Source organism: Balaenoptera musculus, chromosome 19, assembly GCF_009873245.2.
Source record: "Balaenoptera musculus isolate JJ_BM4_2016_0621 chromosome 19, mBalMus1.pri.v3, whole genome shotgun sequence".
In the NCBI taxonomy this organism is placed as follows: Eukaryota; Metazoa; Chordata; class Mammalia; order Artiodactyla; family Balaenopteridae; genus Balaenoptera; species Balaenoptera musculus.
The window spans coordinates 12,158,852-12,182,975 of record NC_045803.1 but is presented as its reverse complement, the minus strand read 5'-3'; the positions used below and the strand labels follow the sequence as shown (position 1 = coordinate 12,182,975).

Here is a 24,124-nt window from a genome sequence, read left to right as displayed (position 1 = left end):
GGCAGGGATAGGGCTAGGCGGCCGGGACGGCGCCTCACGTGCGCTGTGCCCAGCACCTGCCAGGAGGTGGACGTGGAGGCTGCCTATTGCGCTCACAAGGTCACGCATTCAGTAGGTGTTTATTGAGCACCTAGTGTGTGCCTTGCACCACGCTGGCGCGGGATATAGTGGTGAGCACAGGGGACCTGGACCCTGCTCCCAGCAACTTAGGGTCCCATTGAGATGCAGAAAAACAAATGACCACAAGACAGAGCCATTGGCTGATGGGGAAACACTCAGAGGAGGGACCCAGAGGCTCCTGACCCAGCCAGGCATCCAGGGAGGGCTTCCCAGAAGAGGTGACGCCCAAGCAGATTCCCAAAGAGTGTGAAGGAGTCAGCAGGGTGAAGGGGGGTATGGGAGAAGGGCAACGTGTTTGATGGCATTTACAAACAGTGGGGGCTGGGGTGGGAACATGAGTAAGAACGAGTTGGGTGTGGGGCATTTTAGAAGAGCAGCCGGGCCCTGAGTGTGGGCAGGATTTGAATGTAGGTGAGGAGGGCAAGAGGCAGTGGGGTGGGGGGTGGTAGGCAGGGGTGCAGCGGAAAAAATATTTTGGAGTCAGACCAACCTGGGTTTGAGTGCTGGGGTGAGTCATTTCTTTCCTCGGAAGCTCAGTTTCCCCTCCCTAGGATGGGGATAATGATACCTGACAGGTCTGTAGTAAGGCTACAGACACGCTGCACACGTTGCTTGTCATAGGTGCTTCTTCTTTTTATTCCAGTCATGAGAAGCCATGTGGGCGAATGCCCAAAAAAGACAAACAGGCCCCCAGCTTAGGGGCACGTCCAGGGCAGGTGTGTGGAGCAGGGACCTGTGGCCACAAACGGTCAGGGTGGCCTTGACATTGGACTTGGCTGACAGCGTCAGAGACTGTCACCCTTCTGAGCCCCTGAATGTCACCAGGAGAGACTCAAAAAGGCCACTTTGCTTGACAAGGATGTTTATCCCGTAAGGCACTGATTTTCAAAAGTTGTTTTGACTGCAGAGCCTTTTTTCCATTTGAAAGCGCCCTCAGGGCCCTGGACAAAGCAGAGCTGCTCTGGGGGAGACAGAGGTCGGGATGTCCCCCCGGGTTCTGGTGGCTCGGTCTCCCTCACCCCACCCAGCTGGCAGGCCCGAGGCACTGCCCTACAGGCAGCCAGCTGGTTGAAAGCTTCTGCCCTGGGTGGGTTCAAGAGTCTGAAGCCAGGGCCTGAGGAGATAGGAGGCAGGAGCTGGTGGCCGGACGCCCACCTTGCTGGCAGGCTTCCCTGTGACCACATTGCCATAGCTTGGTCCCCAGTCTCGTAAGCTCAGAACTTCTGTTCATCAGGGCCCCCAGAAATAAGACTCCAGGAGAGCAGCCCTCCCCAACCAAAGTCACCGTCAACTGGACATCTGTTTATTCAACTGGACATCTGTTTATTCATCAACAAAGAAGTCCTATTTACAGCTGTATGACCTTGGGCAAGAGTCTTAACTCCCTGTGCCTCGAGCCTTCCCTTAGGACTTGGTGTGAAGGTGCCTGGGGTGAGCATAGCAGGGCTGGGAGCTTTTCTCATGGGTTACTGCTCTTGTGGTCCTGAGTCCCGTTTGAATCTCTGCTGAGCATTTGCTGTGTGACCTTGGGTGAGTTACGTAACCTCCCTGTAAAACTGGGGAAATAACAAATGCTAGCGCATAGGGCTGCTGTGAGCATGAAATGAGTTAATCCATGTAGGGGCTTGGAACAGGGCTGGGCAGGTAGTGGGTGCTGTGTGCCTGTGCTCTCTTTCGATCATTGTTAGTGTTATTCCTGCCAGCACGTACATACATTCATGCGTTCGTCCGTCCTCCAGCCAGCTAGTATTTATTGAGTGCCTACTGTATACCAGGCCCTGTGATACACCCTGGGGATTCAGTGGCCTGGCCTGGCCTTGCTCTTAGGGTTAAAGACTTTGGCCCGCAGCCAGAGGTCCATGGGATGCCCCCCCTGCACACAAAGGGCTGAGCTGGCTCAAATGAGGAAACAGAATCATCGGGGGCTGCTGGATGGCCTGCGGGAAGGTCAGGGGAGGCTGGAGAGGGCCAGGACTTGGTGACCGCCTGTGGCGGGGGCGGAGGAGAGAGGACGTGAGCGTTCCTTCTGTTTCTGGCTTGGGCAGCTGGGCGATGGCGATGACATTTAGGGAGAGAACACTGGAGGAGGAGCAGACTCAGAGTGCAAAGGATGGGCGGAGTTTGGCCCCTCCAAGGCTCAGCTGCCTGCTGTGGGATGGCCAAGTACACTGAGCTTCGCACAGATACTCAGCACCGTCCTCACAGCAGCAGCAGCTGACGTTTGTGGACTTCATGCCACGTGCCAGGAACTTTTCAAGTGTTCCTTAATTCTTCTAACAATCCTTCCTGGCCCAGAGGACCACTGCCCTCCTACTGATGTGAGATCAGGGGCTCAGTAGTGAAGGGACTTGCCCCCAACATGCAGGGCTGCAGCCAGGTGTGACGGACCCAAGGCCTGTGTCCTTTCCAGACAGCCAACAGGTACTTGGGAAGCCTAGAGTGGTCAAGGTGATGCCCACGCTGTGCCAGGCTCTTGTCCGAACTGTATGAACTTGTGTTAACTCCTTGACTCCCCACGGGCACCCCCTGAGGAAGGCCTGGGGTTTGCCCAGTTTTCTCTAATGGACAGAGTAAAGCACCAAGATACTGTCCAGGCCGCACGGCTAGTGACAGGCAGAGCCAGGGCTGGCACCCCAGCAGGCTGGCCCAGAGCTGACAAGTGACTTCCAGATGGAAGACAGCCCAGGGCACCAGCATCCCCCCAGCCACCCCCACCCCAGGGCCAGGCTCAGGGCTTGTAGGCCAGTCTGGAATTATGGTCCGTTTATTCCACCCAGTGGCCACTGCTGGAATTACCTTTCTCCCTGCCATCACTGCTGCGCTGTGATTTCAGGCCCCGCCCCTCTCACCAGCCTCCTCGTGGGCCTCCTGGCCTCCCGTCTCTCTCCACTCCAGTTTGTCCTCCAGTAGGATCTTTGTACAAGGCAAGTCCGACCTATCGCTCACAGGCTTTAGCTGTCACCCCCGGGGGCCCTCTGGTCTGGCCCTTAAGGACAGGGCAGATATCTTAGGTCGGGTTTCCGGGAAGCAGATTCCGCGGTGGAGATTAGCAGGCAGGAGGTGTGTGGGGTGCCCTCGGAAAGCAGGGAGTAGAGGAGCAGGCTTGGGCAGAGGGAGGAGTTGAGCTGTGCTGCAGTCATGGCTGGGCCTCAGCCGTCCCACGTCTCACGGGCAGCTCTGGAGCTGGGATGGCCATCAAAGACATCCCCCTGGGGTAAGGGGGAAGGCTTTTATGCCCCCCACCGACACGTCATTGGATGAGGGCTGTCCTCGGGGAGGGTCAGGACCTGGGGCAAAGGGGTTCTTCCACCTGCAGAGCAATCAGTCACCAACACCTGGGGCCATGAGTGCCTGATCCGGAAGGAGGGTCTGGGCGGCCACCACGGTGTCCACTACAGCTGTGAGCTGGTTAGACGCCAGACAGAGCCAGCTTCAGGTTGCCTGCTTTCCCATGTGGTCCCTGGCGAGCCACTTCATCTCTCTGAACTAGCTTCCCCTCTTGAAGTGGGAACGATGTTCCCTCCCTCACAGAGTTTTGTGGGGAGTGGGTGAGGGGGAAGCTGGAGGTCCCAGAACAGAGTCCGAGTCACCCGGGTCTTGCAGGTAAGGAGTTTGGATGTTCTTGTTGCTGTTTTCTTTTTGGCCAAGCCAAGTGGCTTGCAGGATCCTAGTTCCCCGACCTGGGATGGAAGCCGGGCCCCAAAATTAAAGCACCGAGTCCCAACCACTGGACGGCCAGGGAATCCACACCCCCTTTTTTTTTCTCCTTTTTGTTTTTATTTATTTATTTATCTATTTTTTTTTTAAATTTATTTATTTTTTTAAATTTATTTTTATAGCTGTGTTGGGTCTTCATTTCTGTGCGAGGGCCTTCTCCAGTTGCGGCAAGCGGGGGCCACTCTTCATCGCGGTGCGCAGGCCTCTCACTATCGCGGCCTCTCTTGTTGCGGAGCACAGGCTCCAGACGCGCAGGCTCAGTAATTGTGGCTCACAGGCCCAGCCGCTCCGCGGCATGAGGGATCCCCCCAGACCAGGGCTCGAACCCATGTCCCCCGCACTGGCAGGCAGACTCTCAACCACTGCGCCACCAGGGAAGCCCTATTTATCTATTTATTTATCTATTTATTTATTTTTGGCTGCGTTAAGTCCTCGTTGCTGCGCGTGGGCTTTCTCTAGTTGCAGAGAGAGGGGGCTACTCTTCGTTGCGGTGCCTGGGCTTCTTACTGTGATGGCTTCTCTTGTGGAGCACGGGCTCTAGGCGCGTGGGCTTCAGTAGTTGTGGCTCTCGGGCTCTAGAGCACAGGCTCAGTTGTGGCGCATGGGCTTAGTTGCTCCACAGCATGTGGGATCTTCCCGGACCAGGGCTTGAACCTGTGTCCCTTGCACTGGCAGGCAGATTCTTAACCACTGTGCCACCAGGGAAGTCCCCTTTCTCCTTCTTGGATGTTATTTTTATTGTGTTATGAAGTCACTGGAAGGTTTTAAGCAGGGAACGTGCCATGATCTAATTTGTTTATTCTTTTTTTTTATTGAGGTGAAATTCATATAACATAAAATTAACCAAATTCAGTGGCATTTAGTGTATTCACAGTATTGTGCAACCATCACCTCTATCTAGTTCCAAGACATTTTCATGACCCCCAAAGAAAACCCGAACCCACCAAGTAGTCACTCCCAATTCCCCCCTTCCCCAGCTCCTGGCAACCACCACTCTGCTCTCTGTCTCCGTGGATTTACTTATTCTAGACATTTCATATAAACGGAATCAGCCAATATGTGGCCTTTTGTGTCTGGCTTCTCACACAGCATGACATGCTTGAGGTTCATCCACATTGTAAAATGATGAGTACTGCCTTTTTAGGGCTAATATTCCATTGTATGGATATAGGACCTTGATTTAATTTCAAAATCATTTAAAAATGATTACTCTGGCTGCTGAGAAATAACTGTAGTGGACCAAGAGTAGAGACAAAGTGGTCCATCTCAGAGGCCACTGGAAAGTGTGGAAGAGAGAAGATGCTGGCTTGTGCTCGAGTGGTAGCTGTGTCAGGTGTACCACCAGGTGGGATGTGTGCCAGAGCGTGAGAGGAATCAAGAGTGACTCAGGGTTTGGCTAAGCAGCTGGGCCAATGGCAAGGCCAGGTTCCACCATGGGGAGGACATAGGAGGAGCAGCTTGGTGGGGTCGGGGGTCAGGGGGATAAGAGTTATCTCTGGGTGTGGGTCGTTTGAGATGCCTATTTGAAATTCAAGGGGGAGACAAAAGGATTTCCTTGTGTGACTGAGCATGAATTATTTATTTAACTTGTCCACTATTGATGGATATTTGGGTGGTTTCCAGTTTTTGCAGGCATAGACAATGCTACCATCAATTGGATTGGTGGGGGTATTCCTGAGGGTAAGTTCCAAGTGGTGGAGGTTCAAAGGGTATGAATGTTTTTTAAGTATATACTGCCAAATGGCCCTTCAAAAAGGTTCCACCAATTTATATTCCCACCAAAAGTGCATGAGAATGTCAAATTTTCCACACTCTTGCCAACAATGGGTATTATCAATCTTTTAAAAAAACCTTTGCCAATCTGAAAGGCTAAAAATATCTCATTGTTTTAACCTAAACAGAATGTCACACGGCTGCATATTAACTCCCATGTGGATGTACTGTAATTTATTGAAGCATTTTTTATATTTAGTTTTTTCCAGGTATTTTTAGATGTTTGTTTGTGCTGCTATAAACAACCATAAGCAAACATCTTTATGCACGAAAGCTTGGCTTGCATTGTAGCTGATTAGGATTGAATCTCAATAGAATTACCCGGTGAAAGGGGAAAACCCTTCGTATGGCTTTTGTTATATACTGTTGAACTGCTTTCCAGAAAGACTACATCAGTTTCTTTTTTTTTTTCTTTTTTAACACCAGTTTCTATACAGGCTCCTTCTTGGCACTGAGGCTTTTGATGGATTTTTAGATATTCAGACAACCTCCTGTCGTTTTCATAGATGGCAAGTCATTTTGATTTTTCCTGCTTTGTCTGGTGGACCACAGTAGGGCTTATGTGGCCAAGTGATAAATGGAGTCTGAGCCCAAGTTCCACTCAGAGTGGGCCTGATAGGCCCTTGGACTCACTCTGTGTTTTTCCAGGTCCTGGTTGTATAATTGGAATAAGCTTTCTGACCCGTGGAGTCAGGGTCATTACGGTAGAAAGAGCCAGTGGAAGCCCCTAGAACTCCCCCTGTTTCCCAGGATAGTAATCCAAAAGCAATTCTACATCCTTTGGAGGAATTGCAGAGATTGGTGCCGCCATTAATGGCTTGAAAGAAGCAGGGGTAGTGATCTCATCCCTGTTCAACTGGCCTGTTTGGCCTGTGCAGAAGGCAGATGGATCTTGGAGAATGACTGTGGATTCTTGTAAATGCAATCAGGTGGTGACTCCAATCGCAGATGCTGGCCCAAATGAAGTATCTTTCCTGGAGCAAGTCAACACAGCCGTTGGCAGCTGGTGTGAGCTACTGACCTAGCAAATGCTTTTTTCTCCAACCACTTTCCAAGGACCACCAGAAGCCAGGAGTATAAACCTTCAGTCTTGCCTCAGGCTGACATCAACTCTCTTGCTTTCTGCCATCATATAGACCAGCAGTCCCCAACCTTTTTGGCACCAGGGACTGGTTTCGTGGAAGACAATTTTTCCACAGACTGGCGGGGGGCGGGTCAGGGGGATGGTTCAGGAGATAATGCTAGCGATGGGGAGCCATGGGCAGCGGCAGATGAAGCTTTGCTCGTTTGCTCGCCGCTCACCTCCTGCTGTGCAGCTCGGTTCCTAACAGGCTGTGGACCGGTACCGGTCCACGGCCTGGGGGTTGGGGACCCCAATATAGAACACGGAGAACTTGGTCTCTTGACGCTGGTCCATCACACTGGCAACATTTTGCTGATCAGATCTTATGAGCCTGAAATAGCATTTAGTGAGGAGGTTGGCAATAAACCCACGGCTGATATCAGTCAGTTAGTGTCCAATCTGGAGACAAAACAGCACCAGTTACTTGAACAGAATCATATCAGCTATTTTTGTTTGTTTGTTTGTTTTGTTTTGTTTTTTTGTTTTTTTTGGCTGCACCTCGAGGCATGTGGGATCTTAGTTCCCTGACCAGGGATCGAACCGTGCCCCCTGCAGTGGAAGTTCGGAGTCTTAACCACTGGACCGCCAGGGATTTCCCCTCTTTTTTTTTTTTTATGGAAAATCTGTATTTTTAATCGCTACTCTTTTTTTTTAAATTAATTAATTAATTAATTAATTTTTGGCTGTGTTGGGTCTTCGTTTCTGTGCGAGGGCTTTCTCTAGTTGCGGCGAGCGGGGACCACTCTTCATCGCGGTGCGCGGGCCTCTCACTATCGCGGCCTCTCTTGTTGCGGAGCACAGGCTCCAGACACGCAGGCTCAGTAGTTGTGGCTCACGGGCTCTGTTGCTCCGCGGCATGTGGGATCTTCCCAGACCAGGGCTCGAACCCATGTCCCCTCAATTGGCAGGCAAATTCTCAACCTCTGCGCCACCAGGGAAGCCCCGGGATTTCCCCTCTTATCAGCTATTTGAACAGAGAGAATTTAATACAAAGGATTGTTAACTAGGGATTCCCTGGCGGTCCAGTGGTTAGGACTTCATGCTTTCACTGCTGAGGTCCCGGGTTCAGCCCCTGATCAGGGAACTAAGATTCCGCAAGCCACGCAGCGCAGCCAAAAAAAAAAAAAAGAATTGTTAACTAGATGTAAAGCGTTAACCCACTAACTGAAAGAGTAAAAATAAAGCTAATGGATCCTGAAGGTAGCAGCTGGAGGAAGCAGCCACTACCCCGAGGGCTCAGGGGAAAGGGGAAGAAGTTGGAAAGATTAAACCTTAGAAACTCAGACGAGGGTCCCAATAGAGCTGAAACTCAGACCTTTTCTGTTTGTCTGGTATTGCGGACATTTGGTGGGTTTTTTGGCTTTGAGCAACAACTTATACCTGGGTATAACTTGTGTGTGCTGCTTTAATCCCTTTACCAAACAACCTGTAAGGCTTTTCATTTTGAGGGAGGCCCAGAGCATGCAAAAGCTCTGCAGCAGGTCCTGGCTTCATGCAAGCTGATCTGCCACCTGGGCCTGATGACCCGGCAGATCCCGGGAAGTGTAGCGTGCTGGTGGCAAATAGGGAAGCAGGCACCAAGAGGTGACTCGCATGCAGACCTCTAGGGTTTTGAAGCAAATCATGCTGTTTTCTGCAGATACTATTCTCCTTTTGAGAAACCGCTCATTACCGGGCCCTGCTAGACGCTGAACACCCGCCCATGGACATTGAGTGACCCTGTGACCTGAGCGCTCATGTGACCTGGGTATTGTCATTTTTGCATCAGTCAGGGGTCTACCAGGAAACTAATCACTCCAGATATTTGTGGGGTTTTAAAAAATATTTATTAATTTATTTAATTTTGGCTGCGTCGGGTCTTAGTTGCAGCATGCGGGATCTTTGTTGCGGCATGCAGGATTCTCCGCTGCAGCGTGTAGGCTCCTCGTTGCGGCCCGTGGGCTTCTCTCTAGTTGTGGTGCACAGCCTCAGTAGTTGTGGCACGTGGGCTTAGTTGCCCCGTGGCACGTGGGATCTTAGTTCCCTGCCCAGGGATCAAACCCGCATCCCCTGCATTGGAAGGCAGATTCTTAACCACTGGACCACCGGGGAAGTCCCCAGATATTTGAATGAAGAGAATTATTTACTAGGAATAAAGTTGCTAACTAGTTAACTGAGAGGGTAAAAGTTGAAGTCCAAGGCAGGAATCAGCAGTTTTTCTGCAAGGGGCCAGATGTAAATATTTCCATCTTCCAGGTCATCGTGTCACTACTCAACTCTTCCATTGTATGGAAAGCAGTTGTAGACAATACCTAAACAAGTGCGTCTGGCTGTGTTCCAATAAAACTTTATTTACAAAATCGGGCAGATGGTCTAGACTCGGCCTGAGGGCCATAGTTTACACACCCTTGCTCTCTCTCAGGCATCAAGGAGGTAGCAAGGCAGGAACTGGCTCTGTCTCAAGTTCTGAAGGAGCAGAGAAGAGCTGAAACTCGGAAACTTAGAGGAAGGGCTCTGCGGGGCGGAAACTCAGACCCCGAGGAGGGGGCACTCGCCAGCTGGTGCTGGTGCCCCAAGAAAGGCTCGGCAAAGCTGGTTCTGCAAGTGCTGGGAAGCTGCAGACTGAATTTGTCTGCTGCCCTGTGGAAGAAATGCTGCTGCCTTTGGTGCAGAAAGGCTGGGGACCCGAGAGTAGACCAGAAGGAGCAGGTAACTCTCCTTCCTCCAGCCTTGCAGCCTTCCTCTAGTGCCCCCTATTGGCAGAGCCTGTCAGGGAGCTGATAGCACCGCACAGATGGTTTGCACAGAGCTGGTGTACAGGGCGGGCTGGGGCAGAGGGCCAGTCACCAGTGCTTTGGTTGGTTTTTAGGCATTTAGACAATCCCCCTGTCATTTCTACAGGTGGCTTATCATTTGGATTCTTCCTGATTTCATCCCAGAGATTAAACTGTCAGGGTTCCCTTGGGGAGGGAAGTCTTCTCTAAGGAACAGGTGTCCCTTTTGGGAAATGAAGGGGGAGGAGGAGGAGGTGGAAAGGGGGCAGGGGTTCCAAAGACTCTGAGAGGAGTCTAGAAGAACTTGCAGCATTTAAGGATCTGTCTGTCCTCCATTCGGAATTCATCTCAAATCGGACCACCTCCTCTCCACCTCCACTTAGCCCCGCCCCCAGCACCTCTGTGGACATCTTTAGTCGGCTTCCACTCTTGCCCCTGTGGTCTGTTCTCAGGGCGGCCAGATCACGTTACCCCCTGCTGCTCACACCCTCTGATGTGATGTCCTCTGTTGCCCTTGGGGTAGAATCCGGCCTCCTTCCCCTGGCCTGCAAGGCCCTGCAGGGCTCTGGTTCCCACTCTGCTGCATTTCCCACCACCTACCCGCCCCCCCCCCCACGCTTTCTGCTCCAGCCACCCTGGACACTGCCTTAGGTGCAGTGGGAAAGCCACCCAAGAGTTTTTAAACAGGTGACTATCATTTTGGATGGGGGGGTGTTATGAGCAGAGGCAGGGGGCCAGTGAGGAGGCTGATGGGTTATCGTGGGGGGCCTTTGCCAGGACAGACCTCCTGTGGGTGCATAAAAATAAAGATTCCTGCATTAGCTAACATTGTTCCCAACGATTCACATATTAGTCATGAGAGTGGCAAGTGCACAAGAAAGGAGAAAACCGGGAATTCCCTGGTGGTCCAGTGGTTGGGACTCCGCTCTTTCACTGCCGAGGGCGCGGGTTCGATCCCTGGTTGGGGAACTAAGATCCCACAAGCCGTGGGGTGTGGCCAAAAAAAAAAGGGGGGGAAAACCCACTCCTTACTCTCAACACCCAGGAATTCCCAGGGGTAAGCTCTGAATCCCGTGTGTTCTGGGCCCTTGCCACACATGGCCGCCTCTGGATTCTGCCTTGGGGACATGCCGTCTCTCTCTCACCCTGCCGTAGTTGTTTCACCTGTGCCGTCTCTCTCTACTCTTTGTTAATCTTCTGGGTCTGTCCTCTTTCCCTGACATCGAATTGTCTTTCAGATCTCTTCTCTCCTAGAGCCTGGATTTCATTTTGGGTCCACGTGATCTCTCCCTGACCTTGGTTTTGTTTTCAGCCTGTGCCACCTCTCTTTGCAGTATCTTTGGGGCCCGTGCCCTCTCTCCCCACCCCAGTTCTGTCCCAGTCTGTATTACCTCTCAGTCTCAGCCCCTTGGGGGGGTGCGTGTGTCCCTCCTCCCAGGCCAGTGATCCGGGACCTTGACTCTTATTTCAGCCCCAGGGGGAGGACTCTACTTGAATTTGGAGTCGGTGCTGGGGCCCGGCTGAGCCCTGGGCGATGGAATCAGTATGCCTGGAAGGAGCATCCTCGGAGCCGGGTCCCAAACCCAGGAGACATCTCGCTCACCACCCCCACCCCCAATTTTACAGAGGACCAAACTGAGGCCCAGAGACATGGAAGCCCCTGTCCCTGGTCACCCAGTGAGCTTGGGGCAGAGCCAGGGCTCCCTACTCCCACCCCCGGCCCTCCCCAGCGCCCTGCCACCTCTGTCATGTATGTGCACACGTGAGGCCACGTGTTCGCGTGTGCGCTGTGCCTCTAGGGAATGCCCCCCACGATGTCATCGCTCCTCCCTACGCTCGTGTACAGGGCACGTGTTTGTCTGCCTGAGTCCACGTGAACAGTATGTCACTGGGTCAGCCTGTGTCTGGGCACGCATGTGTGGATATGGCATGGTGTGCACATGTTGGTGGTGTAGACCTGACCGTGTACAGTGCTCACGTGTGCAGTGTGTGTGTGTGTGTGTGTGTGTGAAGTGCCAGGTTTTTTCCCAGTCTGTGTCCTGCCCACAGCTAACGACTGCCTGATATCCACTTGGGCAAGAGCGAGATGGCCCCTTTGCATCAGGCATTCCAGCGTGTCAGCCAGACCCCAACACACACCCTTTTCTCCGCCATACCCCACCCACTACCCACCCTTCACCACTTCAGACCTGGACCCCAGCCACCCCTCCCCGACTCAAGACCACATGCAGCTTCTCCTGAGGTCATTATCTTAACTGAGCCGGGCGTGGTCCTGTGTGTCAGGGGTGGCTTCATGATGCACACATCTAGGTCCCTGGTGTCTGCCAGGGGCAGGAGAGTGGAGGTCATGTCTCTGCTTTATGGTCCCCAGCCCCTGCCTTTACTCCCTAGTGCCTTTGCCTCTCTGAGCCTCAGTTTCCCCTTCTATAAAATGGGCCTAGTAGTGGCCCTCAGGGAGCTGTTAAGAGGATTATACAAGATAATCTATATAAAGTGGCATCTAGCATGGAGCCTGGCACATAGTAAGCGCTTGATAAATGTTACCTGTTAATTGTTCATACAGAAGAGAAAACCAAGACTCCAAGAGGGTCCTGAGTGGGTCAGCGTCCAGGCATCTCAACTCCAATCTCAGGCTCTCTCTTCAGGACCCCGGCATGGTGGGAGTGGTGGGGGTCAGTGGTAGGTTTTATAAAGCAGGGTCTTAATGATGAACTTGACTGGGGAGCGGGAGAGATTGGATGAGGCAGGGCAGCCGGGCAGGAAGGAGGCCACAGGAGCCGCTTACAGCAGACGTGAGATGACAAGGGTCCGACTGGAGGCCCGAGGTGCACTCTTGGAGCCGGTCCCCTGACTCCTTCTGCTGTCCTCTCTCTTTGCCTCTCTCTCAGCTTCTGATATTCTAAGTTGCTCCCTCAGTGCGTTCTCTCTAACTGCCCATCTGTCTCCCTGGCCCGCCCATCTGCCCCCGCCCCGCTTCCCCTCCAGCAGAAGGCAGACCTGGCTGTGGCTGCGTTCACCATCACAGCTGAGCGGGAGAAGGTCATCGACTTTTCCAAACCCTTCATGACCCTGGGAATCAGCATCCTCTACCGCGTGCACATGGTACGGTTCCCCTGGAGACATGGAGGCGGGGGTGGGGGCTGGCACTGGGGCCGGACACCCAAGGGAGGCAGAGGCTGTGGGCTGGACCTCGGATGGGCCGGTGGGGCTCATGGGTCCCGGGGCTGGGGGAGGGGCTCAGGTCTGTGTGTCTCCGACTCTCACTCCCTCTCCCACCAGGGCCGCAAGCCTGGCTACTTCTCCTTCCTGGACCCCTTCTCCCCTGCTGTGTGGCTCTTCATGCTTCTTGCCTACCTGGCTGTCAGCTGTGTCCTGTTCCTGGCTGCCAGGTGAGTCCACTACCTGCTGCCTGGGAAGGAGAGGGCGTGGAGGAAGCACGAGCTGGGGTCTCCATGCCTGACCTTTCTGTCGTCTGTCTGGACCATCCTCGGCCTCCACTTGGGGCCTTGGATTCCCTGCACCCTCCCTTCTCCCTTTCTGGCCCTGTCTCTGTATTTCCTTCTTGTGGTTCTGACTTTTGCTTCGTGGTTCTCTCTGGGCCTCTCCCCTTCCCGTTCTTTCTGTCTCCCTCCCCTTTTGCCCGCACTGTCTCTGTTTCTCTGTGTGTGTGTGTGTCTCTGTCTGTCCATCTCTGTCTCTCTTCCCCTCCGTTTTTGTCCCCCTATCTCTTCTGATCATGGTGGCTCTCTCTTTCTTCTGTTCCTCTCCTTTTTCTCCCCATTCCCCGTGTCTCTCCACAGGCTGAGCCCCTACGAGTGGTATAACCCGCACCCGTGCCTGCGGGCACGTCCCCACATCCTGGAGAATCAGTACACGCTGGGCAACAGCCTCTGGTTCCCCGTGGGGGGCTTCATGCAGCAGGGCTCGGAGATCATGCCCCGGGCGCTGTCCACACGCTGCGTCAGTGGAGTCTGGTGAGAGGCTGCCTGTCTGCCCCAACCGGGGTTGGCGGGGGTGGGGAGGGGGGGGCGGGGGGGCTTCTGAGGCCTGGGCCCATTCCCGTTCCCCACGCCAGCTGTGTGACAGGAAATGGGGTGGGGGCAGCTGAGCCCCAGCTCTGCCACTCACTGGCTGTGTGACCTTGGGTCTCCATGCCTCAGTCTCCTCATCTGAAAAATGGGGATAAAAATGCCCATGTCTCAGGTTGTAAGGATTCGGTGTGGCTAAGGGATGGGAAGTGCTTCTGCTGACCTGAGGGGTTATAATCAGGACAGTATTGGCATTGTTACTGCTGTCTCGGACATTGCCCAGGCAGTCACAGAGACACTAGAATCCTTGAGCCAGGACAGCCTTCACTGTCCAGAGGCTGAGGCTGAGGCCCAGACAGGGACACCTGCTCCCTCAAAGTCCCACGCGGATCCCATAACATTTTTTCTTTTTTCTTTTTTGGCCACACCTCGCATGGCTTGTGGGATCTTAGTTCCTTGACCAGGGATTGAACTCGGACCCTCAGCAGTGAACACACCAAGTCCCAACCACTGGACCGCCAGGGAATTACCCAGACCCAGTAACTTATTTTGAACGGCACTTATTTTGCCCCCAAGACAAGCTCCAAGAACCTATGTGTCAGAGAGCAGACACTGAAAACTGGTGGTGTCTGGCCCATAGTTTAAAATTTTTTGAATTAGTTGGCATTTAAAAATTGGGTAAATTCACTTACAAATTCAGATGTCTCTTTTTGTTTTGTTTTGTTTTGGCCATGCTGCGTGGCTTGCGGGATCTTTGTTCTGGGGCACAGCAGTGAAAGCCCGGAATCCTAACCGCTAGGCCACCAGGGAACTCCCCAAATTCAGATTTCTCACTTTTCTCGAAGATTTGGGAGATCTGATAGTGCTCGGCTGGTATTCCCGCCTGGCGTTGATGCCTGTTCCACTGGCCTCAGTCCTCTCTCCCTCCTTCAGTCACTTTTTATTTTATTTTTATAAATTTATTTTATTTTTATTTATTTTTGGCTGCGTTGGGTCTTCGTTGCTGCACGCGGGCTTTCCCTAGTTGCGGCGAGCGGGGGTACTCTTCGTTGCGGTGCGCGGGCTTCTCATTGCGGTGGCTTCTCTTGTTGCGGAGCACGGGCTCTAGGCGCGCAGGCTTCAGTAGTTGCGGCACACGGGCTCAGTAGTTGTGGCTCACGAGCTCTAGAGCCCAGGCTCAGTAGTTGTGGCGCACGGGCTTAGTTGCTCCGCGGCATGTGGAATCTTTCCAGACCAGGGCTCGAACCCGTGTCCCCTGCATTGGCAGGCAGATTCTTAACCACTGTGCCACCAGGGAAGCTCTCTGAAAGCAATTTTTAAACCCAGGGGGTCTGGCTCCAGATTCCATGCTCCCAGTCCCTCCACTAGTCAGCAGTCAGCCTTCTAGATACTGGGGTCACTGAGGGGGGCACCACCAATGGGGCGCACGGCCACAGGCGCAGGGTGGCAGGGGTGGCTCCAACCTGTAGCTCACCCCTCCCACCCCTCAGGTGGGCCTTCACCTTGATCATCATCTCCTCCTACACGGCCAACCTGGCTGCCTTCCTCACCGTGCAGCGCATGGAGGTGCCTGTGGAGTCGGCCGACGACCTGGCGGACCAGACCAACATTGAGTATGGCACCATCCACGCTGGCTCCACCATGACCTTCTTTCAGGTGGGGTCCCCGGAGCCACCCAGGCTTGGTTTCGGGGTCCCCGCCGTGCACAGCGGCTCAGGGTGGGGCAGTGCATTCCTCAGAAGGTTCCCGCGGGGCCCGTAGGAAGTAAGCTGTCCTGTTTGGCTTGGACGCAGGTCTCCCTGCAGCAGGCTGGGCCCTGGGTAGATATGGTTGAGCATCTGCTCCCAGCTTCTCTGAATAAGGCCTGGGAACACTGGGAAGACAGGGCTGGGTGTCAAGCCGAGCCGAGGCCCAGGGGTGGAAGAGAGAAAAAGGGCTGAAAAACAGGCTGTGGCCCCTTCTTCCCAAGCCTTCGGTCCTCAGGATTCTCGCTGGGCTGGTGGGTGTGGGGTTGGCTTGGATCTGGCCTTGAGCAGTCTGTCTGTCTTGTGTCTCTCCTCTGTCTTTGGCTCTTCCTGTCATCCTCTGGTCTCCCCGCTCTCTCGGGTTGAGGGAGACTTTCTAGAGGGCAGGGGACAGGGCTCAGGGGAAAGGCAGGAGTGGAAAGACCCTCACCCGTCTTCGCCTCATGTGCCCTCTGCCCAGAATTCACGGTACCAGACGTACCAGCGTATGTGGAACTACATGCAGTCGAAGCAGCCCAGCGTGTTTGTCAAGAGCACAGAGGAGGGCATCGCCCGCGTCCTCAACTCCCGCTATGCCTTCCTGCTCGAGTCCACCATGAATGAGTACCACCGGCGCCTCAACTGCAACCTCACCCAGATCGGGGGCCTCCTGGACACCAAGGGCTACGGCATCGGCATGCCGCTGGGTATGGCGGCAGTGGGGCGGGGTGGGAGGCCGTGGGTCCCCAGGCAGCTGAAACCAGGCTGTGTGAGCAGGCCAGGGAGTAGGCCAGGCCCTTCCCGAGCAGGCTGGGCGTGCTGTGTGTGGCCTCCTAGCTGTGTGGCCTTGGGAAGGTGATGCCACCTCCCTGAGCCTCTGCACCTTCCACCTGCATATAAACAGGCCTAGGAGCAATCAGCTCCAGCCCTGGAGGGCTGTTGCGAGAACCCGGTGAGACTGTGCCCAGGTCAGTGCGTGTGAGCCGTGAGGCTTGCTGCCTTCCCCCATTGGTCCGAGGGCCCCTCGAGGGTGAGGACCTGGTTTTATTTACTTCATATCCTCTGCACCAAACCCACAGCCTGGCTCAGAGCAGGTGCTCCAGCAACATAATGGATGTTGCTGGATGGGTGGAAGGGAGGGAGAGAGGGAAGGAGGGAGGGAGGGAGAATGATGGATGGATCTGCTAGGGGGACTTGGACATGCTTTTTCAGGGCTTGGTGCTGGAAACTCACCAACGATTTTGCCACCAAATTTTGGCATTTTGGCTTTTAAACCCACCTATATTCTGATGACCACTGCATTTCTTAGCTATGACTACATAACAAATTACCCCAAATCTTAGCAGCTTTGTGGTAGGGTCAGTGCTGTATCAGGGAAGCAGTGTAGCCTGGTGCTTTGAGGGACAGGCTCTGGAGTCACAACAACCTGGATTCAAATCCCAGCTTCCTCCCTGACTCAGGCAAGAGTGTCACCTGCTTCATGCAGATAATGAGGGTGGTAGGTAACACGTGCCTCACAGGATTATCGTGAGACTTAAATACACTTCTGTAGACAAAGGGTCTGGCACATAGTAAGTGCCTGATAAATACCAATCACCCCACTTGCCTGTATCCCTAGTTCCTGGCACCTGGTAGATGCTCAAGAATTATAGTAGTGAATGAAGAAATGAGTAGAGGGTAGGATATGGGTGGGGTGTTTGGGGCCCAAGGATGGTTTAAGGGGAGGATCTGAGGGTAGAGAGGAGAGAGGTGGTCCAGGGTTGGGGCCACGCAGAGGAGAGGTGTGGCTGGGGATTCGTTCACTTGGCAGATCTGATGCCCTACTGTGTGCCAGGACTGCTCTGGGTGCCGGGATGCCACAGCGGGGAGCTAGCTGCCCAGCCCCCACCTCCAGCCGTCTACTAGGGGTGCAGACAGACAATAAACACATAGCTTTATAATGTGATGTCAAGTAGTGTCAGCTGCTCTGAAGTAAATAAGGGGAAGAGATGGACAGGGAGGGGGGTGCTTGCTGTCATTTTAAATAGAGAAGAGCCCCTGAGGCACCCTGTGAGCAGAGCCCTGAGTGAAGTGAGGGAAGGAACATTCCAGGCAGAGGCAAAGGTCCTAAGGGAGCCCCAGGTGGTGGGACCAGTGAATGCAGAATCTTGTTGAACATTTGAACATTTTTTTTTCTAGCTGCAAACAGAGCCATTGGAGAGTTTTAAGCACCAGAGAGGCATGATCTATGGCTATGTTTCTGAAATTGTCCCTCTGGCTGCTGTGTTGAGAAGAGCCTGGCGGGGGGAGAGTGAGGGGGGGCCACAGGGGGAGGGGAACGGTGACAAATGTGGCAAGTGGGGGCTCGGCCCGGGGGTGGTGACAGGGGAGGTGGCGGGCAGTAGTCAGATCTGAAGGTGGGCCGGGAAGATGCTGGGGATGCGGCAGAGCTGGGAGGAGAGGAGCTGCGGAGGGGAGGGAACCTCTGGGGTCTGGGCAGGCAGGGCTCCAGGGTCCCGATGACCGCCCATCCCGCCGTGTGCCCGGTCCAGGCTCCCCGTTCCGGGATGAGATCACACTGGCCATTCTGCAGCTTCAGGAGAACAACCGGCTGGAGATCCTAAAGCGCAAGTGGTGGGAGGGGAGCCGGTGCCCCAAGGAGGAGGACCATCGAGCTAAAGGTCAGCCATCCCTGCACGCCGTGCCCTTCCCAAAGGCCCCTTGCCGCCCCTGGCCCACACAGCCCGACCCCTGGCTCTCCCCCTCCACCCCCAGGCTTGGGCATGGAGAACATCGGCGGCATTTTTGTCGTGCTCATCTGTGGCCTCATCATTGCTGTCTTCGTGGCAGTCATGGAATTCGTATGGTCCACGCGGAGGTCGGCAGAGTCAGAAGAGGTGAGGGGGCTGGCGAAGGGTGTGCGGGGAGAAGTGGGACTCCAGGGGCAGGGGGTGTGAAGACTATGGCATTGGGAGCCCTTACTGGAGGAATGCGAGGGTTGGGGGGCTGGGAGCTGGGGACGTGAGAGGATCGGAGCGACTCCATGGGTCCAGGAGGTCCATGAAGAGGTGAGAGCAGGGAACTCCCTGATGGTCCAGCGGTTAGGACTCTGTGCCGTCACTGCAGAGGGCCCAGGTTCGATCGCTGGTGGGGGGAACTAAGATCCCACAAGCCACGGTGCGGCCAGAAAAAAAAGGTGAGAGCAGATGGTAGACGGGAGAGAGGGTCCATGGACATGGGGAAGGACAGAGGGGGAAGAGGGCGCAGGCAGAGATGGGGATGCAGGGGAAGGAGTGTGGAGGGGCAGAGAGAGAAGGATATGGGGAAGGAATGAGGTGGTAAAGCAAGAAGAAATAGGAGGAGAGACGGGGCAAGGAGAATGCAGCTGAATGCGACAGCAGGAAGACAGACTTGCTGGCTGGCCTCAGCCCACACGCGGGCATGGTGGTACCCACCATACTGCTCCAGTGCTAACCCCGCGGGCCCCCGTGCTCCTCCACGATTCCAACCTTTCCCTCTCTCCGCCAGCCTCCAGCCCCTCCTTCCCCTCCCTGCTTTGAGCCCATGACCTTGCTTCTACTGGCCTGAGAAAAGCAGAGGAGTCGGAAAGCATGCCGAGCCCCACCTCTACACCCAGCTACCCTCATGCTTTCTCCACTCGCCCCTTAGTGACTCCAGATGAACATGCACGCTCCTCGCTAAGGCTTCTCCACACGTGCCCCGTCTCCTCCTCTCTTGCCTTCCCAAGGACATTCCTCAGCTGTTCTCTCCTTCCCTCCCGCATCATCTGCTTTTCTCCCTCTACTGGATCAAGCCCGGCTGCATACAGACGTGCTGTCATTTCTCCCGTCTTCAAGGAACCCTCTCTGGACCCCGTTTCCCCTCCTAGTCACCGCCCCATTTCTCCCCTTCTGTTGTAGCCTTGACAGGGTGTGTCCCTCTGCTGTTTCCAGTTTCTGTCTTCCCATTCAGTCTTGGACACACTCCCATCCAGCTTCTGTCCCCACCTCTCTTCTGAAGCCAGTCTTGCCACCAGTGACCTCCGCATCTGAAATCCAGCGCCTGAGTCTCCGGCCTCATCATCATGAGGCAGCCATGGGCTTCAGCACAGCCGATCACTCTCTCCTCACGACCCTCTCTTCCCTGCTCCTGCCTCATTTTCCTCCTACCCCTCTGGCACTGTTTTGTTGGGGCGCCCTAGGGCTCGATCCTTGGACTTCTTCTCTTCTCTTTCTCCATTCCCTTGGTGATCCCATCCAGCCAAATGGTTTGTAAGACCATCTGTATGCTGATGACTCCTGTATTATTTATCTTCTGCCGTGTAACAAATTATCCCCCAATTTAGCAACTTAAAACAGCAAACTTCTATCAGTTCACAGTGTCCATAGGTCAGGAATCTGGGAGCAGCTTAGCTGGGTGGTTCTGGCTGCTCAGTGTCTCTGGTAAGGTCATGGTCATGACGTTGGCTGGGGCTGCTGTTGTCTGGAGGCTCGACTGGGGCTGGAGGATCCACTTCCAGGATGGCTCACTGTCTCAAAATGTACCTGTGGGGTTTGAATTTATGGAAGTGACTGAGCAGAAGAGGCCAATGCCAGTGAAAGAAGAGTTTATTACTTACATTACCTGACAGGAGGGGGCCTACCATGCCACATAGGGCCACAAGGAAAGCACCAGATTTGGTCAGGAGGCAGAAGAAGGGAGAGAGAAACCTAGGGCAGGGCCTTTATTGGGGTTTCCATAAGAAAGGCAAGGCAGCTAAGGAAACGGCTTAGGACTGGGCAGTGTGAATAATGTCAGCAGGCTCTAGACTAGAGGGGTGGTCTCTAATTGTCTGGTACCTGGCCCTGGGTTGATTTAGGGCAGGGGAAATATTGGCTTGGTGTGTGAGAGTCAGAAAAAGGGAGTGTATAGACTCAGGATTGGTTGGTTTTCATGTGAAAGGCAGGTTCCCAGCCCTTTGCTATCCCTAACAATTGGCTAGCTCTGGGAGGGCAGTCTCTCCCTGGCTAGCAAGATGTTTCAGATGTCAAAACATCCTAAGATAGAGAGAATAAAAATACACTCATTCACATAGCAGTTGGCAGGAGGCCTCAGTTCCTCACACAGGGACTTCTCCATAGGGCCGCTTGAGTGTCCTCACGCCGTGGCAGCTGAGTTTCCCCAGAGCGAGTGATGCAAGAGAGAGCCAGGAGGAAGCCAAAATGTCAGCTGACCTAGCCTTATTCTGTTGGTCACACAGTGAACCTCGTACAAAGGCAAAGGGGAGTACACAAGGGTGTGAACACCCCAGGGGTAAGGATCTTGGAGGCTGCCTACCGTAACCCTCAAATGTGTATCCCTTACAGGGACCTCTCCCTGAACCCACGGTTTGTAAATTCAGCTCCATACTTGACATCTCCACGTGGATGTCCACCACGTAGTGCGTGACGTCATGTGGCCAACACAGAGCTCCTGCCCACCCATCAGGCAATGCCATCATTCCAGTTGCTCAGGCCAAAATATGTGGAGTCACCCTTCACTCCTCCCTCTTTCTCACACCCTCTATCTGATCTCTTAGCAAAAACTATTGGCTCCACCTTTGAAATATACCCAGAAATCAACCCCTTCTCACCTCCTTGGCCACCACCACTGTGGTCCAGCCACCGCCATATCCTGTCTGGTGATCGTAGCAGCTTCCTAGTGGGCCCCCTGCTCTTGCCCTTGACCTCCCTGCAGTCTGTTCTCAACACAGCTCCAGAGTGATCCTGTGAAAGCACAGCAGTCCTATGCTTAAAACTCTCCAGTGGCTCCCATCTGGCTCAGAGTAAAAGCCAAACCCTTAGAGTGGCCTCTGGGCCTTACACAAGCCGGCCCCCATTGCTCCTCTGACCTCATCTCCTCCCTCTCCCCTTTGCCCACCACACCTTGGCCACCCTGACCTGCTCCACATTCCTCCAGCACCTCAGCCCTGTATCCAGCTGAATTGTCTGCCTTCCCTCCTGCCAGGCCCCACGCAGCTCATCCCGCACTGCCTTTGTCTACTTGCAGGTCCTCTTCTCAATGAGTCTCCCCTAAGGACCCATCTCAAATTTCAGCATCACTCCCCACCCACACCCACCCCTATTTTCCCAATTTAATTTTTCTCCAAAGCACTCATCACCATCTAACATACTACTTATATTTACATATTTATGTTTTGTCTCTGCACACTGGAATATAACCTCCATGAGGGCAGGGACTTCTGTCTGTTTTGTTCTCTGCTGTATCCCCAGTGCCCGAAACAGTGCCCGGAACACAGTAGGCGGTCAGCAAATACGTCTGGCAATAGTGCGTGCATGAATCAGTGGCCGAGGATGGAGAACGAGTACGAGGGAAGGACTAGAAGCAGTTAGAAACTTTCGAGTGAAAAGGCAAGAGGAAAGAGTAGGAAGAGAGGAGCGTGGATCGGAGGTGAAGGGCAGATTTAAGAACAAATCCAAAGAAGAAGGGAGACGGGAGCGAGAAGTGGAGGAGAGACAGGAGTTGAGAGGTGGAGAGACGAGACAGGAAGAGCATGGGGAAATAAGGGAACTGTGAGGGAAGAGAACGGGAAATGAGGAAAGGGTGGAAGGAAGAGAGGAGGTGAAAGGGCATGCAGGAAAGAGAAAGAGAGGTGAACACAGAGGTGGGGCAGGGAGAGCAGGAGGGTGTGGAGAAGGTTGCCGAAAGGACCAGAGGGGAAAGGAGGGGGGCGGGGCGGCGGCAAGGAGGTCGCAGACAGTGACCACCGCGCCCCGCGCCGCCCCCAGGTGTCGGTGTGCCAGGAGATGCTGCAGGAGCTGCGGCACGCGGTGTCCTGCCGCAAGACGTCGCGTTCTCGCCGGCGCCGGCGCCCGGGAGGCCCAAGCCGGGCCCTGCTGTCGCTACGCGCCGTCCGCGAGATGCGCCTCAGCAACGGCAAGCTCTACTCCGCCGGCGCGGGCGGGGATGCGGGCAGCGCGCACGGGGGCCCCCAGCGCCTCCTGGACGATCCGGGGCCGCCCGGCGGGGCCCGGCCCCCCGCCCCCACCCCTTGCACCCACGTGCGTGTCTGTCAGGAGTGCCGACGCATCCAGGCGCTGCGGGCCTCCGGAGCCGTCGCGCCCCCGCGTGGCCTGGGCGCCCCCGCTGAAGCCACCAGCCCGCCCCGGGCCCGGCCCGGCCCCGCCGGCCCCCGCGAGCTGGCCGAGCACGAGTGATCACGGGCGGGGCCAGGCGGGCGCCCGGACTGACCGCAGGGACTGGGCTCACCCCAGGCCCCGGCCGCCCTCGCTTCCCTAGTGGGCGAGGGACGGGACTTGTGCCCCCGCGCGCCGGACGCCGCGATTTTGCCTTCGGTTCCCGGTGAAGTCTGAGGCTCGGCTCCGGAACCTGCCTGCGCCCCCTAGTGGACTCGCCAGAGGGTGCCGCGGACGCCCGCACTCCGTCCCCCACTGCGAACAAGAGGAGCGCAGGAACGGAGGACTCCAGGGGCCGAGGACTGCAGGGGCTGTTCCCGGAAGCGGAACGCAATTCGCGGGGAGAACCCCATCCTGGGACTGCTCGGGCTCCCCAAGACTTAACGCAGCCCTCCCCACTTCTGGAGAAGTGGGAGGCCTCTGGACAGATGGGTGTCCCCTGGTGCCCCTCGACTCTTCTCTTTCTCTCTTTTTTTTGGGGAGAAACCTCGGAATTTCTATGAGACCCCCACAGGGAGGGGGTCAGTTGGGCCCCCATCCCTCCCCCTGCCACACCCCAGTCCCCGTTGGAATAAAAAAAGAACAAAACCCCAAAACTGGGGATACCCGGGTCTCATCTCCTAGGGGTGCGAGGGCACTGAAGGCTTGGGCTCCCCCCTCCAGGGAGTCTGCTGAGAACCGCAGACTGGATGGTCACTCCTGCACTCTCTCGATTCTCCGCCCTGCCCACACACAGCAGGTCAGCCCAGGTCCGGGCAGCTGGCCCTTCTCCACTGACCTTCTCTCAGGACAGAAGGAGGCTGCGACAGAGACCCTGAGACAGATGGAGAGAGATACAGGGATCTGGAGAGGCGGACACACCAGGAAAAGGAGACATAGAAAGACAGAAACCAGATGGGGCTGGGGGAGGGGAGGGTGAGTGAACAGTTCAGTGTGGTGGTGCCTGGGTGGCCCGTATGGTGGCAAGTGTGTGCCTGGGCCAGGGTAATTTGTCATGACTTTGTAGTCATGTGCATGTGTGTATGTGTGTACATCTGTCAACCCATCTTCAGCTGTGTGACTGTGACCCTGTGTTTCTGCAGAAAACGTACCTCCCCAGCCCCCAAGAGAGGAAGTGAGAAATCCCAGTCGGGGGGAGGGAGGAGGTGGGGCGGGGTAGGCTGAGGGCTGGTTGAGCAGGGAGAAGAGTGGGTCTGCTTTCTGTCCACGCCCTCCCCCGCCCCGCTGGAGGTTTCTGTGGAAACTGCAGCTGAGAAAGGACAAGTGAAGGTCACACAGCCAGAGCCAGACCGAGGCCGAGTGGAAGGGGGAGAGATGGGGAGGTGGAGAGAAAGAAAGAGATGGGGCGAGGATGGCGGAGAGACAGAAAAGAAAGAGACAGAGATGGGGTAGAGATGGGGAGAGACTATGGGGGGGGCAGAGAGAGATGGGGAAATAGGGCAAAGGGGGAGACACAGAGAGACATACCATGATGAGGTGGGAGAAGGGTGAGACAGAATGGAGAAGGGGACGAGGTGGAGACAGAGAAAACAGGGAAATTAATAAGAGACCCGGGGAGTTTGGGCTGAGAGAAGCAGAGACTGAGGTGGAACAGAGACAGGTGAGACAAGAAGCTGTAGAAAACTATATGAAGACGGTAGGGGGCCCGAGCAGTGAGGAACGCTAGACAGAGAGAGGGACCACCAAGCGAGGGAAAGGAGCGAGGCTGGGCCCCGCCCCTCAGGCAGGGGGC

At 55.0% G+C, this 24,124-nt stretch overlaps 1 protein-coding gene across 3 annotated transcripts in view; it reads left to right on the top strand.

Moving 5' to 3' along the window:
• GRIK5 (glutamate ionotropic receptor kainate type subunit 5) overlaps positions 1-22,988 on the top strand; it is a 47,775-nt gene extending 24,787 nt beyond the window's left edge. For 2 of the 3 annotated variants that reach the window (XM_036834989.1, XM_036834991.1), the window contains 8 exons: positions 12,472-12,588; positions 12,766-12,875; positions 13,287-13,460; positions 15,005-15,170; positions 15,720-15,945; positions 17,770-17,898; positions 17,993-18,114; positions 21,985-22,953. In XM_036834989.1, the coding sequence (XP_036690884.1) occupies positions 12,472-12,588; positions 12,766-12,875; positions 13,287-13,460; positions 15,005-15,170; positions 15,720-15,945; positions 17,770-17,898; positions 17,993-18,114; positions 21,985-22,413 (1,473 nt within the window). In that variant the 3' untranslated portion in view covers positions 22,414-22,953. Of the gene's footprint in view, positions 1-12,471; positions 12,589-12,765; positions 12,876-13,286; positions 13,461-15,004; positions 15,171-15,719; positions 15,946-17,769; positions 17,899-17,992; positions 18,115-21,984 lie in introns of all 3 variants that reach the window. The other variant, XM_036834990.1, reaches the window with a different exon arrangement.
• Positions 22,989-24,124: the final 1,136 nt, after the last annotated feature.